We start from the raw sequence: 16995 nt of genomic DNA, 5'->3' as shown, positions 1-16995 counted from the left end.
GTAATTTTCTTCCCCTCCATGGAGAACAAGAACAGGTGCAATTCTGGTCAAATAGTAAATAGCGTAGTTTCCTAACCTTCTGATTTAGAGGATACATTCACCACCTGCTCTTACTTACTATTCTTCAGATAAAACTAGTGCAAATTCCTTTTGATCACCAGCTTATCGGAAACCGTGGTTCATAAAAATTAAGCCTGAACTTTTTGTTGTTCTTTCACATATTCTTTTTCTATGTTTCTCAAGAATGTGTTAGCGGATAGATTAGCTAATGACTTGTAAGGAGGGTGGGAGGTGATTAGTTTAGTTCATATCCCGACTAACAAGCTCTGAGACACAGGTAGAAAGGCAGGTGGACATGCAGGGAAAAAGTACAAGGAAACAGCAAATCCAGCCTTTAAAGGCTAAAAGGCATCTCTTCTAACATGTAACGTTGTGGCAACATGCCCAACCTCTTTTTTCTTCCGTACACGTAATGCACATGAGATTTGTCCTTCTTCCTGGAAGATTACGACAATGGAGAATTTAAGATGGTTTACACCCTGCGTCCATGAGCATCCCAATCAGTAGCTATTCCATGTTGCGAGGAGGCTGAAATATTCCAATTTATCAGCCAATGGGTTATCAAATTATCTGCCAATATTCCCTGATCAGCTTTTATTATATAAAATAATGTTTGAAAACTATTTATTTAAATTAGTTTCTTAATATAATATTTAATTTCTATTCATTTTATTTATTAAGATTTTGATATTGAAATTCTCAAAACATCAGCCAAGGACATCTTGAGATCACATGGTTTCTAAACATTGTTGAAACGTGATTCCCAGCTAATGCGCAGGTGGTGCTACCTTAGTTACTGCAAGTTCTATTTTCATCATCCAAAAAAGAACTTACTGAAGTTTCCCCGTCATCGTCTAAAATTTTTGCCTCAAGTTACTGAAAGTTTTATTTTCATCGTCCAAAAAAGAAGTTACTAAAGTTTCTCGGCCATCTTCTAAAATTTTTGCTTCCTGTTTTTATCCAGTTTTAACAGCAAAATTGCATTTAACTACTAAATCCAAATCCAAGCGCACAAGATGATCCCACCCAACTAAACTAGGGGAAGTTCTAATTTACATGTGTAGACCAAACAAACAAAACAAGCTCCATCACTCTCTTATCCTGGTAGTTTGTGGATACATGAACCAGCAATAATACTGCATTTTTATCATTTTTTGTTCCAGCATTTGATGCTCTGATCCATTGCTTTAATTTAGAGGTGATAGATCTCTTCTTAATTAATAAATTTCCTTGACATCAAGCCTCTGAGCAAGGCAAAGCATGGTGTCCCAGCAATGGCAAATTAACCATAGTATATGACATCTAGTCCTAAGCATCCTTTTGACGAAAGACAACCATGCCAGGGGACCGACCCAGAACCTTTCAAAACCACAATAATTTTAATCCAAAAACAATATTATAAGTGAGAAGCGAAAAGGCCTGAGTTGTTTAAGTTCACCTTCGCTCTTAGTGCCATCAACAGAAATTGGGTCACACTCCAGTGAGAACAGAAACCATCTATTCTAGATTTGTTGGGGCTATAGAGGATGGAAGCGTGCACGCACCCAGAGACATTCTCAGAAGATCTCATATTTTTCTCTACGACCAACAGTCACAGATGAGAAATTTATGCTTCTGTCAACCTACATTTCCATTTCAGTGCTGATCCTGCTTTGCCTTGACCATATCTACCAATTTCATGAAATATGATATATTCCCAGAAAAGGGGCTATTAATATACATATCAAGACAATGGGTCATGCAAACGACCCACAGCCACCGAAGATACTTCTCATTGTCGTTGGACTGGCGTTGTCGGCTGCACTTGCCCATAAAATCCAACTCCTGGGGACTGGTAAAACCCTGTTGTACCTGATTGCAGCTGCTGTGGTTGCTGCTGCTGCTGTGGCGGTGGCAGTGGTGGCGGTGGTGGAGGTGGAGCACCAGGTCTTGTCAAGCCCATTGATACGTGGGCTGGCAGAGGAGGTGGTGGGGGGAGAGAAGTACCCACATACCCAAAAGGCACCACCCCTACCATCATTCCACTAGTCTGTACATACTGCTGCTGCACTGGGGGTGGTGGAAATGGTGGCAGAGGTGGGGGAGGTGGTGGAAAGGGTTGAGTTGCCTGATTAGCCTGGGACAATGGTTGCATAGTTGTGGCTGAGCCTTGAGGAAGTGAAAGAGGAACGGATGTCATTTGCTGTTGCAACTGCTGCTGGGCCTGTCCAAAATAAGAAGTACTCATATCAGAGACACTCATGGGTTTCTCGAGTCTAGGCCTTTTATCCACTGGGAAAATGGGTGCGCTGCTGGAAAAGGCACCGGTACTTAGACCACCATTCTTGGAAGCGGCTTCTTCAGCAGCCAAAGATGACAGAATAGAGGTCAGCACTTGTGCTGAGGAAGATGAAGCAGTGAGCTTCGCTGCAACAGCGGCTGCTGCTTTCTTGTGCTCCTCTTCTGCACTGCTTAAGGTATTTACAAAAGTTGTCACAGGTTGCGGTGGTTGAACTTGCGGGGTGATGGGTTTCGTGGGGGATGGGCTGGGTTCTATTACAGGAGTCTCTGGTGGAAAAGTCATGATAGGTTGGGTCATATTGCGAGGGTTGGGGCTAAGGCTAGGACCACTGCCGGTGGTGGCTGAACCAAGTCTCTGCCTCATGTTGCTGGCGCGTTCAACCTCAGCTTGAGCAACCTGTAAATGACACACATCCAGACCGGTGTCAATACAAGCAATGGTGGTTTCATAAAAACTAGGTCCAAGTATCAGCATGCATAATGTGGATGATACTTGAAATTCAGTTTGCTCCCCTTTGCTAGAGAAAGTTGTGGTGCAAAAGCCATAACTAATCATAATATGGGATTGAAAAAAAAAAAATCCAGCTACTTAAAAAAGCTCATGGAGGCAGATCAACACACCCATTCTAATGAAATGAGAAAACATGATCATACAAATGGTAGTACAGAATTTTGCCAATATTAAAGCAGCTAATATGATAGCATTCTAAGAACTGGCACAATGGTCCTCACAAACTGATACATACAGATAGATGACCCTTTGAAATCCCTATATATGATTATTTGAAGCTGCTCATCAGGACTAACCCCAACAAAAGGCCTTCCCCAAGGGTGGGAGCTTACCTTTGCCTTTAGATGCTCCTCTTGGTTTCCTGAGCATTCATTTTATGATGGCCAAAGCCTCTGCAGTACTAGAATGGTTCATCTTTTCCACCTTCCTGGACCAATCCATCATCGCACCACCCCCACCCCCCCCAACCCCCCAACAAAAGAGAGGCACATAGCATCCATGGGGCATGAGTGCAACTCTTGGTGGAAGCTAGAGTTTTAACTAGAGTTTTTTAAGTCCCTCTTGTCCTTGGAAACATCTTCATCTCCTTCGGTCCTTCCCATAGCAAGAGGCAGCAGCTTTAAGTGCTTTCAACAAACCCAGCCTGCTAGCAACCTTCTGACATTCTATTACCATGCCTTATAACCCCTTCATGTGGTCAAAAGTTGGCATGGATAGCTACTCCTCTAAAATTTGTGCCCCTTAACATGGCAGAACAAGGCCATTAGTCAAGCAATTCTTCTTGTACCAAATATATAAGAAGAATGCCTTTGCTAGAGGTAATTTGCATGTACACCAACCACCAATTTTCTGATTCTTTGGAAGAAAGATCTGGTGAATTAATTGTTTTTGTGCATATGATTTGAAGATGACTATCATTGATGACAACCCTCAGGTGAATGCCAAGCAAAATGCTTTCCTAGATCAGTTCACCTCATTGAAAGACTGTTCCTAGAGATACAGCATCTTTGGCGAGAGACATGTTCACTTAGCCAAAATGAATTTTGATGATTGATGATGATTTCACAGGGATTGTGCACATGCTATCTAAATTGATCATTGTACGAAAGAATTATTTTAACCGATATGTCATGTCCAATAAGAGATCAGTTCTCAAAGCCAATATGAATTTTAAAGAGCCAAGCTTACAGAGGGAAGCAAGATAAACTGGTTACTAAGGACACTTGTTTAGTTCAGTTGCGCAGGATGAAATAGCTCCTCAAGAAAAAATCTCACCACTATCTCTAACGAGATTCTTGTACTTAGGCAAGTGGTATGTTTATTGGCTACCAAAAGCCCCATGCCAACACTATATCTGAGAGCTATTTGGTGAATCATCAGGGAACTAAACTATTTCTACTGCTCTGACATTCGCAGATAAGGAAATTATGATCGACTTTGAAAATTGAACCAACTTTAAAGAATAGACTTGCAAAAGGGAAAGGATTTCACAAAATTCTTCACTGGTTATATTTGCTGACTCTAAGACCTTCTATACTTACCCTTTGTGTGGTATGAAGGATGGATTTGATAAAGGATTGATTGAGAAAGGATGGATAGAGAGGAGGGTTGGATTTTCTATCCATCCTCTCGTGTGTTCAGTAAAATATCGAACGATGGATGTGAATAAATTCCTCTTCTGTTTAGTATAGAAGAAACGAAAGAGAGGATGGATGATATCTGTATGATATTTTTATTAAATTATCCTTTAATAAAAATTATTATTATTATAGATTTATAATGCTTATTTATAGTAAAAAAAAATAAGCAATATATAAACCTATAATCTTAGAATTTATAATTATATAAAAAATATATAAACACTTAATTTTAATTTAATTAAATAAATAATTTTATAAATTAATTATTAATGAGTTTATTCATTTATAAATAGTAATTATATAAATAACTAATTAATCTATAATTTGATTTAAATGCTCAATTAATTTTATATAAATAGTTAATTATGAATAGTAAATATAAATAGAAAAATAGAAGATAATTCTAATTATTTAATTATAATTATGAAAAGTATATAGTAAAATTAAAATAATTAGTAATAAAATTTAATAATATAGATAAAATAAATATATAGATATAAATAATATGAATAAAAAAGTGAAGAAGTGTTATAATTGTCAAAAAAAAAAATAATGAGGATAATTTTGTCAATGCAGAAATCTATCCCTCACATGTTCCATCCATCCTTACATCCTCCCAATTTAGGAGGATGCACAATGGTGGACCAGGATGGATAGATAATCCTTTCTTTTAATCCATCCTTCCTAAAATTTTTGAACCAAACGGTGGATGCAGACTATCCATCCTTCCAACCTCATCCATTCTCCCTTTCATGACCCCAACCAAACACAAGGTAAAAGATTTGTAGACTATACAGTGTGATGCAATATACATGTAGATCACATGCTACATCTTGACTATTAATATGCAACTAAGAGATACAATATCGTGAGATGCATACATTTTTGTTTGTGTGGAGAAGTTGTACCAGCATGCAATCCAACAAAGCTCAAATAATAAAGAATTGAAAAAGAAAATTTCAATGGAGTGAAAAGAGTTATGTAGACAGAATTGATTAAGAACAATAGGTCGAGCCTCAGAATGACTGAAGATGCAATAGAAGATGAACAACAAGAAACCAATTGCATAGAAACAGACAGCAAGAAACCTGAGTGAGCATGCAACTATGCCTGAAGAAGGATAAGAGACATCTCTCACTCATCCATCTTATGATGTGACCTCCAACTAGTTTAATATGTATGATGGGATCCCTAACAACCAATATGAGCATGAACAGATCGTGAATATCAAACTGCTATCATACAGACTAAAGTAAAGATGAGGGCCATAGAATGAAAACCACATTAAGATCAAAGGTACCATCTTGTCAAGCTGGTAAAATCTTTGGCAGCTGTATCAAAGACCTGGGATCAAATTGCACCTTCACCAGATTTGGGGGATAGGGATATTTGGGGGAGGGCTACAATTGTTGTATAGCCCATTGACAATAGTCCCTTTTCTATCCAAAAAAAGCCACTTTAAAATCAATTTCATTACTAATTCACATCCAAACTCAAGATCAAGATTTCCTCCAAGAGAAATATATGGAATTGCAAATTGCCCAATGATCACAACCAACATTGATCATAATGCTATGTAGCAAAAAACCAATTCTTATCTGATAGTATTTCAATTAGAGGATGATGAACAAGGAAAGAACTTACTTTTATGATCATTTCAAGGATGATGAAAGATGAAAAAATCTACCTTATTAACCTTCTTTTAAGATAATTAAAATTCAATTGTTTAACTCCATCTATGTTTTGTATATAGCCATTCCCAAGACTGGATAAAGGAGGAGACTTCCAGTAGGTTGTTGGCCAGCATAAAATTATAGTCACATTCTATGAACATGAATCCATATAAAAAGACACTTGGAGCTTTTCCTATTAGTGATGCGTTGCATCAGACCCCTGGAATGGTAGAAAATGAGCAACGGCTAACTAGGGCATTCCCCAAATGCACCATGCCACATCGGTGTCTGGATGTGGTGGGAAGTAGGCAAAGGTTCTCACACTTTAATGGACAGATGTGAGTAAAAAAGTTAGCCCAGAAAAGTATGACACATTTAGCAACTAAGAAAATATGAACATTGATAGGAAATATAGAATTAATAGATACAATACTTAGGAGGAGAATTAGCATAGCTTGCCTGCAAAAGACTAAGTGGAAAGAATAAAAAATAAAGTTTGCAACATGGATTATAAATTTTGGTATTCTGGGAAAGATAGGTGTTGTCAAATAGAAAAGGTGAAGCTTGTTCATCTATTGCATCGTTTACAAATATATATAATACACCAATATCCTCAGGAGAATTAGCATAGCTTGCCTACAAAAGACTAAGTGGAAAGAATAAAAAATAAAGTTTGCAACATGGATTATAAATTTTGGTATTCTGGGAAAGATAGGTGTTGTCGAATGGAAAAGGTGAAGCTTGTTCATCTATTACATCGTTTACAAATATATATAATACACCAAGATCCTCACAAAATCTCATGATTGTGGGAAACAAATAAAGAAAAGATACAATCCCACGATTGTGGAAACAAATAAAGAAAAGATACAATCCCATGATTGTGGGAAATAAATAAAGAAGAAATTCAAATGATACAGAATCAAGGATAGTGGAGTTGATGGAGAAATTGATATACTTTCCTATGGAGGAATTGTCATGCTTTCCAAATATAACTTTCCAAATATAAAAATATTCCAACACTCCCCCTCAAGCTGGAGCATATATGTTATACGCACCAAGCTTGTTACATATGTAGCTAATTCGAGGACCTCAGAGATTTAGTGAATATATCTGCCACTTGGTCATTTGAGTTAACAAAAATAGTAGCAATAATTTCTGAAAGAATCTTTTCTCTAATAAAGTGATAGTCGACTTCTATATGTTTGGTCCTCTCATGAAAAACTGGATTGGAGGCAATGTGCAGGACTACTTGATTATCACATATCAACTGCATCTGTTTGACTTCACCAAACTTTAATTCCTGGCATAGTTGCTTCAACCATATGAGTTCACATGTGGCCAATACCATAGCTCAGTATTCTGCTTCTGCACTTGATCTGGCCACAACATCTTGTTTCTTACTTTTCCAAGATATTAGATTGCCTCCAATAAAAACACAATATCCTGATGTTGACCGTCTATCAGAGGGAGATCCTGCCCAATCTACATCTGTATAGCCAATCACCCCGATATGCCCTTTGTCTTCATATAAGAGTCCTTGGCCTAATGCTTCTTTAATATATCTAAGAATGCGAATCACTGCATCCCAGTGACTGTTATATGGAGCTTGTAGGAACTGACAAACAACACTTATAGCAAAAGAGATATCTGGTCGAGTGATAGTGAGATAATTTAATTTTCCAACAAGCCTTCGATACCATCTAGAGTCTAATAGTGGCTTCCCCTATCCAGGTAGAAGTTTGATATTTGGATCCATGGGTGTATCAACAAGTCGGCAATCTATCATGCCAGTTTCTTCCAATATGTCTAGTGCATATTTTCTCTGTGAGATTACAACACCATCAGTAGACTGAGCCACCTCAATACCCAAAAAATATTTTAGACGATCCAAATCCTTAGTCAGAAAATGATGAAAGAGATGTTGCTTTAATTGACAGATTTCATCTTGATCATTGCCTGTGATAACTATATCATCCACATAGACAACCAAGTATATGCACCAACGTTTGCCATACCGTGCTGAACCGACCAGTACATCCCGTATCGTACCGAACCGATGGAGAACTGACACGATTCGACCGGTAAATTCGATACACCGATGGTACGAAAGAAAAAAAGAGGAAAAATGAGAAAGAGAGAGGAGAGGGAGGGAGGTGGGAGCCGCCGGAGGCCGGCTGCGGCCGTCGGAGGGCTTCCGAGCCCCATATCGCCCGATAGGACTTTCAAGAGAGAGCGCTCGAGGGGAGGAAGGGACCTACCGGACGGACAGCACCTCCGTCGCGAGGCCCCCAGTGGCCGACGAGCCAACACCGACGGCCTGAGGACGGTCGAGCGGGCGGAGCCGCGGAGCGCGGAGCCCCTCCGCGGCTCCGCCCCCTTCTTTTTCGAAACAGACGGTCGTCTATTTTGATTTTTTTTTTTGATTTTAAACTCATGAAGTCGACAACTGGATTGCCGACTTAAGAAATTTTTTTTTAAAAAAATAAAAATCATGTTTGCCGGCTTCACTTAAAAATATCTTTTTTAAAAAAAACTCGCGAAATAGGAGCGACGCCCCTGTTTCACGTCCGCGGCTATGCATGCGCGGACTGCGCCCTCCGACGGCCACGACGGCCAATCGGAGGCCGTCTGACGGCCCCACCGGCTCCTTCCCCTCCCTCTTTTTCTTTCTTCCTCCTCTTTCTATTTCTCTCTCTTTCTCTCTTTTTCTTCTTTCAGTTCGGGTCCGCTTGCCTTCGTCGGTTCGGTATGGTACTAAACCATACCGAACCGTACCGCCGATCAACCGATACGGCCGACGATACCGGTTCAACATACCTTGATATGCACTGACTCTGTGAGGAATGACAATAGAAACAAAATGATCCGCCTTACTGCGAACCATACCAAACTGTTGAATACCAGTGCTAAACCTTCCAAACCAAGCCCGCAGAGACTATTTCAAGCCATAAAGAAAATGAAGGCGACAAACCAAACCAGACTCTCCCTGAGCAACAAAGCCAGGTAGTTGCTCCATATACACCTCTTCGGCAAGCTCCCCTGGAGAAAAGCATTTTCAATATCTAGTTGAAAAAGAGGTCAATGTCTCATGGCAGCCATAGAGAGAAGAAGACGAATAGAGGCAATCTTGACCACTGGTGAGAAAGTGTCATCGTAATCCAAGCCAAATATCTGGATATAGCCCTTAGCAAGCAACCGTGCCTTAAGTTGATCAACCTTTACCGTGTAAATCCAATGACAACCAATGGTAGATTTATCAGGTGGTAAGTCGCTCCTAAGTGCCACTAGAATGCAAAGCCACCATTTCATCAACCATTGCCTGCCGCCACCCTGGATGAGCCAGTGCCTCACTAGTAGTTTTTGGGACAAAAACAAAAGACAGAGGATACAAAGGCATAATAGGATGAAGACAGACAATTATAACTAAAAAAGCTATAAATAGGATGAGGATTACGAGTAAAGCGAATACCTTTTCGAATCGCAATGGGAAGACTATTTATCGAAAGTAGATCTGTGGTAGGTACAGACGTTGGAGCAAAGAGTGAGTTGGTAGGAGCACCAACCGGACCTACATGAGGGTCAGAACGTGGACGACGATGATAAACTTGAAGTGGGCAAGCCGGAGTGTCCTCAGGAGGGCTAATATAGGGAATGAGAAGAACCTCAGATATGATGGGATGCTCAAAAGGAGAAGATGAAAAAAAAAATTGTTCTCATGGAAAATGACATCTATGGAGGTGATGTAACGATTTGTGTCTGAATTCTGGAGAGTAGCATCGATATCCTTTTTGAAGATGAGAGTAGCCCAAAAAGATACTTGAGAGATTTGGCAGAAAGTTTATCCTGTCCAGGGGTTAAATTACAAACAAAACAAGTACAGCCAAACACACGAAGGAGAAGAGCATAAAGAGAATGGGTAGAAAACATAATGGAATGTAGAATCTGATTTTGTAAAACTGACGAAGGCATTCTATTAATCAAGTAACAGGTAGTAAGCACAGCATCCCCCTAGAAATAGAGAGAAACATTATTATGTAAAAGTAATGTGTAGGCAGTCTCAATGAGATGACGGTTTGTATGCTCAACAACTCCATTTTGCTGAGTACGACTACATGAAGATTCATAAAAGATGCCCTATGAAGACATGAAGCTATTGAAAGAGATAGAAAAATATTCTTGTGCATTATCACTACATAAAGTACCAATTGGAACACCAAATTGTGTATGAACTTCAGCACAAAAAGATTTAAATATTGAAAATAACTCGGAACGATTTTTTATTAAAAATAACTAAGTGCAACGAGAGTAATCACCAATAAATGTCACAAAGTACTGAAAATCCAAAGTAGAACTGACACGACTAGGACCCCATATGTCAGGGTGAACAAGATTAAATGGGGACGCAATCCGATTATTGACATGCTTTGGAAACGAAGTATGTACTTATTTTTCAAGCTGACGTGACTCACATTCTAGTGATGATAGAGAGGAGAGATAAGGAACCATCTTTTGAAACTTCGAAAGACTAGGATGTCCCAAACGACTATGGATAAAAGACGGTGGTGCATTAGAAGTGCAGACTACTGGTGATGTAGGTAATGTGAGGTGGTAAAGCCCTTGTGACTCACGCCCGACATCAATCATTGGTCTTGTACCCCGATCCTGCACAAGGACAGACTTCTACTAAATGTGACTGAACAATTAAGGAAACGTATTAATTTGCTAACAAATATAAGATTAAAGAAACAATCTAGAACATGAAGTACAGAATCCAAAGATAAAGAGGGAAGAGGTCTAGCCTGACCAACATCCTTAGCTAAGATTTTAGAGACACTAGCCAAAATAACCATAGGAAGAGAAGAACTAGTAATGTTGGAGAAAAGATACTTATCACCCGAAATATGATCAAAGGCACCAGAATCGAGAACCCATGGTCCAACTGAGGAGGAATGAGTGAGACAAACAACTAAATTATCAGTGTAATCAGTAGAGGCGATAGTAGACTGCTTGGCGGCTTGATACTGAAGATACGCATCATACTCAGTAGCAGAAATGGAAATAGTCTGAGGTGATGTGTCCTCTGAAAATGACACAATGGAGGTAGAATCGACCTGGACAACATTCGTAATATGAGGTGGCCGACCATTCAGCTTAAAACAGCGATCTCGAATATGGCCAATCTTATGACAATAAATGCACTGTGGTCGCTGCCGGTTACCTCCACGACCATTACTTCCACCACGACTGTTCCGATCGAAAGATTATGAGACAAGAATAGAAGAGTCAATGGGAGAAGCACCAGAGTCAGAAACAGATGGAGAGGAAATGCGTAGCAGACATACAAAGACATCTTCCGTAGAGAGTCCTGTGGGGCTAGTCAGAATTTGATCACGGATAGAGACAAGATCGAAAGGTAGTCCAGCCAAGGTGAGAACTATAAAGAGCTTATCACATTGTTGCTCCTGTGCTTCAGTGTTAGCAGTGATAGGCAACAGTTCAGCAAGCTCCTTTATGGTTTGAATCTGACCTATATAGGTAGGCATATCCTGATCAAGTTTCTGAAAATGTAACATGTCAGGAATAACAGTATAAAAGTGTTGAATCTGGCCTATAAGGTTTTAGCCTTTTTCCACGGATCATAGCAAGTATGATAAGGGCGGAATATGGGAAAAAGTTTGTGGTCAATAGTGGACAACAAGAGACTACACAGTTGAGCATCAATCTTTTGCCAAGTGGGCTGGTCAGTAGCAGAAACATCTGCAGTTTTCTTAATCAAGTGGTCTTCATATCCTTGACCTTTAAACCATAATTGAATAGCTGCAGCCCAAGACATTATTGGGACCAGAGAGTTGTTCTGTGGTGACCAAAGGTGAACCAGAAAAGATAAAAGTGAAAATACTTGGCTTTATCGAAGAAGACGGGTTCGAAGATGCCGACATATTGATTTGGATTGAAAAAAAATCTATAAATACCTCAAGAAACAGTAACAACAATAAAAAGGCTCCAAATCAAAGAGAGACGCATAAAAGAACTGAAAAGTTTCTGTTCACGTGGAAATCGAGTCATGAAGGAGGACCCACACACGGGAAAGGATAAGATAATGCTCAGGAGAGGCTGAATTTTAGTGGAGAGAGACAGTGGGATAGTGCACCGCCGAAGAGGTTAGGACGGCTAGTGTTTTCTCTCCCAAGCTATAATACCATGTCCAATGAAAAAAGATGAAGCTTGTTCATCTATTGCATCGTTTACAAATATATATAATACACCAAGATTCTCACAAAATCTCATGATTATGGGAAACAAATAAAGAAAAGATACAATCCCATGATCGTGGAAAACAAATAAAAAAGAAATTCAAATGACACAAAATCAAGGATGGTGGAGTTGATGGAGAAATTGATATACTTTTCTATGAAGAAATTGTCATGCTTTCCAAATATAACTTTCCAAATATAATAATATTCCAACAGGTGTAACCATCCAAGGCCTCACCCAAAAAATTTAGCCAAAAAGTGTTATTTGAGTTGACCTATATAAACACCCTAGATTTGCCCAATGCATAGCCGATATGAGATTAAACACATGTTTGCAAGGGTCCTCACATACTCTACTTTAAGCCTTGGCACCTTCGCTAGGCTAAGGGTGTAGATCCATTCAAATCCAATCACATGTACAACAAATCCAATCACAAATACTACAATCAACCTATGGTCAACCTAAATGGGTCATGCTGTAGTGTCTTTTGGTCCACCCAGGCCATGGATCGGGTCTCCTCTGATACCATCTGTAAGAACCCAAGATCTCACCCAAAAAAGCTAGTTGAAAGGTGTCATTTGAGTTTTTTGGCCCTGTATAAATACCCATTATCTATCTAGTGCAGAGCCATTACAGAACCAAACACACACCTGCACACAACTTAAATATGGGGAACATGTGAGGTTCCGTGCAAGCACACATTTAGTCCCACATCGACTATGCAATAGATAGATCTTAAATACTTATACAGAACTAGAGAACCAAATAACACTTTCCAACTAGCCTCTTTAAGTGAGGCCCTAAGTTGTTACAATAGAATAAAAAAAGAGTAGGAACTATTGACGATAAAAATTTAAAAGATGACATTGTAGATATTAAGAGAATAGGAGAGTAATCTTAATAAAATTAGTGTTAGGAGAGGAGTCTATTAACATCATCAACACTCGTGCTCCTCAAGTAGAATCAAATAATGTTATAAAGCAATACTGCTGGGAGGACATGGATGGACTAATTCAAGAGATTTCGTAGTAGAGAAAAGATATCTATTGGAGGAGATTTAATTGGGCATGCGAAAAATATAATGTGGGTTTTGAAGTGGTGCATGGAATTTATGGTTTTGGATATACAAACAAGGAAAGAAATGTCATTTAGGATTTCATAATGGCATACAACCTAGTATTAGCTAACACTTGCTTTAAAAAGGATGCTCACGTAATAGCTTTTAAAAATGGGCATAACAATAGTTGAATAGATTTCTTACTTACTAGAAAAACTGATAGAATTTTGTGTAAAGATTTAAAGTTAAACTAGGTGAGAGTTTAACCATCCAACATAGATTGAAAAACTTGGATATATGTATAAAGAAATGGAAGACTAAAGAAAATAAGGACACAAGGACTAGATGGTAGAATTTGTGAGAAAAGAAACAAATTACTTTTAAGGATAGAATGTCAAACAAAGAAAAATATGATTTAAATGAAAAATCAATACCATGTAGAAAAAGATGGCTAACAATATTAAGAAAGTGATACAAAAATATTAGGAGAATCAAAGGGAAAAGGGCCATCTAGTAAGGAAACTTTGCAATGGAATGAGAAAGTCTAGTTAATGGTTAAGGCTAAAAGAGATTACAAAAGACTATCTAAATATAAGAAACAAAGAAGCTTATGAATGCTATAAGATGGCTAAAAAGGAAGTATTGAAGGTAGCAGGAGAGGCCAGATTCGAAAGATATGAACTATGAAGACTTATATCACAAGTTAGAAATGAAGAACCGAGAATCTATAAAATTGCAAGATTGAGAGAAAAGACTAGAAACTTGACACAGGTTAAATGCATCAAAGATGAAAATAAAAAAGTTTTGGTTAAGGAAGATAAGATCAAAGAAAGATGGAGGAGTTATTTTGATAAGCTATTCAATGAAAGTCATGTGACTAATTTAGGATGCCTTACTAGTTCCATTGAAGATGGAAATATGAAGTCTAACATAGAAATAGATTATCAAAAGTAAAGGAGGCTATGAAAAAATGAAACTAGGAAAAGCGATAGGAAATTCCTATTGAGGTTTGAAGTGTACTCTTTTTGTTACAAAATTGGAGGGGGGGGATACCAGCGTAGCAACCCTCTCTGGGCCTTACCATAAGGGCCCCCTCCACCAGAGAGTGTTCGATGCGCTAAAGGGGGGCGACTCACTTGACAAGCCAGGTGGCCGTGGCTCCCCACCACAGAGGCAGGATGGGGGACCCCCTGTCTCCTGGGTGAGTACATCACCCGGTGCCCCACGGGCATCCAAGCGGATCAGAAACCGCTCTGCGTACACCCGACCAGGGCATTGGGCATCCGGTCTCGCATTTAATCAACACCCGCACGTTTCGAACCCCGGTCGTTTGCGTGGAAGCACAAGGCCCGCTCCGCCTGTGCTACCGCCTGCTGGTGAGGTTTGAAGTGTTTAGGTGACTTGGGAGAAACTTGGTTAACTAATTTGTTTAATAAGATTTTAAAGACCAAAATGATACCTAATGAATGAAAGATGAGCAATATGGTACCGATTTATAAGAATAGCAGTGACATTCAAAATTATTCTAACTATTGTGGTTCAAACTCATGAATCATACTATGAAACTTTCATAGAGGGTGATTGAGCACATATTGAGGTATGACACAAAAATATTTGAGAAACGATTTGGTTTTATGCCAAGAAGGACAATTATGGAAGCTATTTATCCCCGGCAAAAAATAATGGAGAAATACAAAGAAAAGAGACAAGATCTTCATATGGTTTTTAATAATTTAGAAAAAAAAAAGCATATGATTGAACCAACCAATACTTAAAATAGATGCAGTTCAAAAGCTACCTAAAATGAGACCAAAAAGCTAACAAGTATGGCTTAAAAATCAACCCAAAAATTAAAATATAATTGACACAAAAACAGCTTAACCACTCATAACTCTCTTCTAGCAAATCTTAGCAATGCTTCTGCACTATTGCTTTTGCTAAGCAGGGTTTGCAGTATTCCTATTATCATGAGTCATCATATGAGTGTGTTTAGATAATATGGCAGAAAACTAGATAGAACTAATAACAACTAGCAATAGATAACACAAATTTCTGCTCATTGAGATGAATAATGATTTAGATCAGTTTCAGCAAACAGAAATATATTCAACAAAAAAAAAAAAAAAATCTCTAGCAGAATCAAAGAGTGAAGAAAAGTGCTAGCATTTTAGATCAATAGCAGCAGTATGAAACAAGAATTAATGGATGAATTACCAGAGGGAGAGAGAACTCAAAGAAAGACATATCTAGTAATACATAATGGGAAAGGTTTTTCTTTTTAATAGAAAAGAAACTGAAAGCTACTGCGACAAGATTACCAAAGTATAAGATAACAGGCATTATAACAGTTTGCAAGGCCTTTTATTATGTTATATAGGAATAACAAGCTTTAAGATAATGACTACTATTCAGCTATTATTTTGTTAGAACAGCTGCTGCATGATGGGGATAATGGCCTTAATTTGATTTGCATTGTTCATAGTTTTTTTTACATTCAAATATTCATGCCAGAGAGAGAAAAATTAATTTCTATTCAATGATTTGTAACAAAATCAAATAACACCGATATTTTGCTGCTGTTACATGTCATTTTCCATTATAAAGCATCATGATGACCATGATAATGGCAATTATTTTATTGTCAAATAAACTTGGTCCAAACCCGATTTGAATAAATACAAGTCATTATTTCAACTGCAATAACAAATAATGGTTTTAGCAACGAGCACCAAACCATCTCAAACCAAGCAGTTCAAGGTGTACCAAACGGGCAATCGGTTACCAGGATGGTTCAATCGGTCGATCTGGTTCCACCGAAACCTTTTTTAACAAATCCCCCACAAATTTCTCCCTCTCGATTCTTCTATTTCTCAATCTCGGTTCTCCTCTCCCTCTCTCTCGATTCTCCTCCCAATCCTCCTCTCCCCTCTCTCTCGATGCTCTACAACGGCAATAATGAGACAATGACGTTGGCTCCATGATGGTGACACTGGTTAGAGTTAGGGTTCCACAACAACGATGATGATGCAATGACACAACTATGATGGCTCTCCAACAACGACGCTGGCCAGGATTAGGGTTCTGCAACAATGACAATCGGTTCGCCTCCCCCCTCCCTCTCTCCCTCCCTCTTTTTCCATTTTCTTTTCAAAATTTCACTGGTTTAAAATTCTATAATTTATTTGATGCATATCTTGCGTCTTTAACACACATTAATGGTACGCCCAATCTGTATCCATATGGATATAGAACTAATACCCAAATTGTATTGGTATATATTTTCAACAAAAATGGAATTAAATAATATCTAATTCATATCAGAATCTATTAATAAAAATTACAGATGCAAACTTCAAAATTATGTTTATATGTTTCCATTGAATACAAACGGGTATGAATGTGGAATGCTGATATCAATCCACATCTAATCAGTTTTCAGCCCTATTTGGTATGTTAAGACCTCCAGACCTAACATATATTAGATCATCAGAAGTCTAACTATGTTGAAGAAATAAA

The 16995-nt window shown here is 38.5% G+C and overlaps 1 protein-coding gene across 7 annotated transcripts in view; it reads right to left on the bottom strand.

Annotated features, from left to right (window-relative positions):
* Positions 1-1613: 1613 nt before the first annotated feature.
* Positions 1614-16995, bottom strand: part of LOC105046127 (uncharacterized) — a 41887-nt gene continuing 26505 nt past the window's right edge. For all 7 annotated transcript variants that reach the window (XM_029264707.2, XM_029264709.2, XM_010924640.4 and 4 more), the window contains one exon: positions 1614-2737. In XM_029264707.2, the coding sequence (XP_029120540.1) occupies positions 1832-2737 (906 nt within the window). In that variant the 3' untranslated portion in view covers positions 1614-1831. The remainder of the gene's footprint in view (positions 2738-16995) is intronic.

This window comes from Elaeis guineensis, chromosome 5 (genome assembly GCF_000442705.2).
Source record: "Elaeis guineensis isolate ETL-2024a chromosome 5, EG11, whole genome shotgun sequence".
NCBI lineage: Eukaryota > Viridiplantae > Streptophyta > Magnoliopsida > Arecales > Arecaceae > Elaeis > Elaeis guineensis.
Note: the sequence above shows the minus strand (reverse complement) of the source record. Positions and strands in the feature narration are given on the sequence as shown.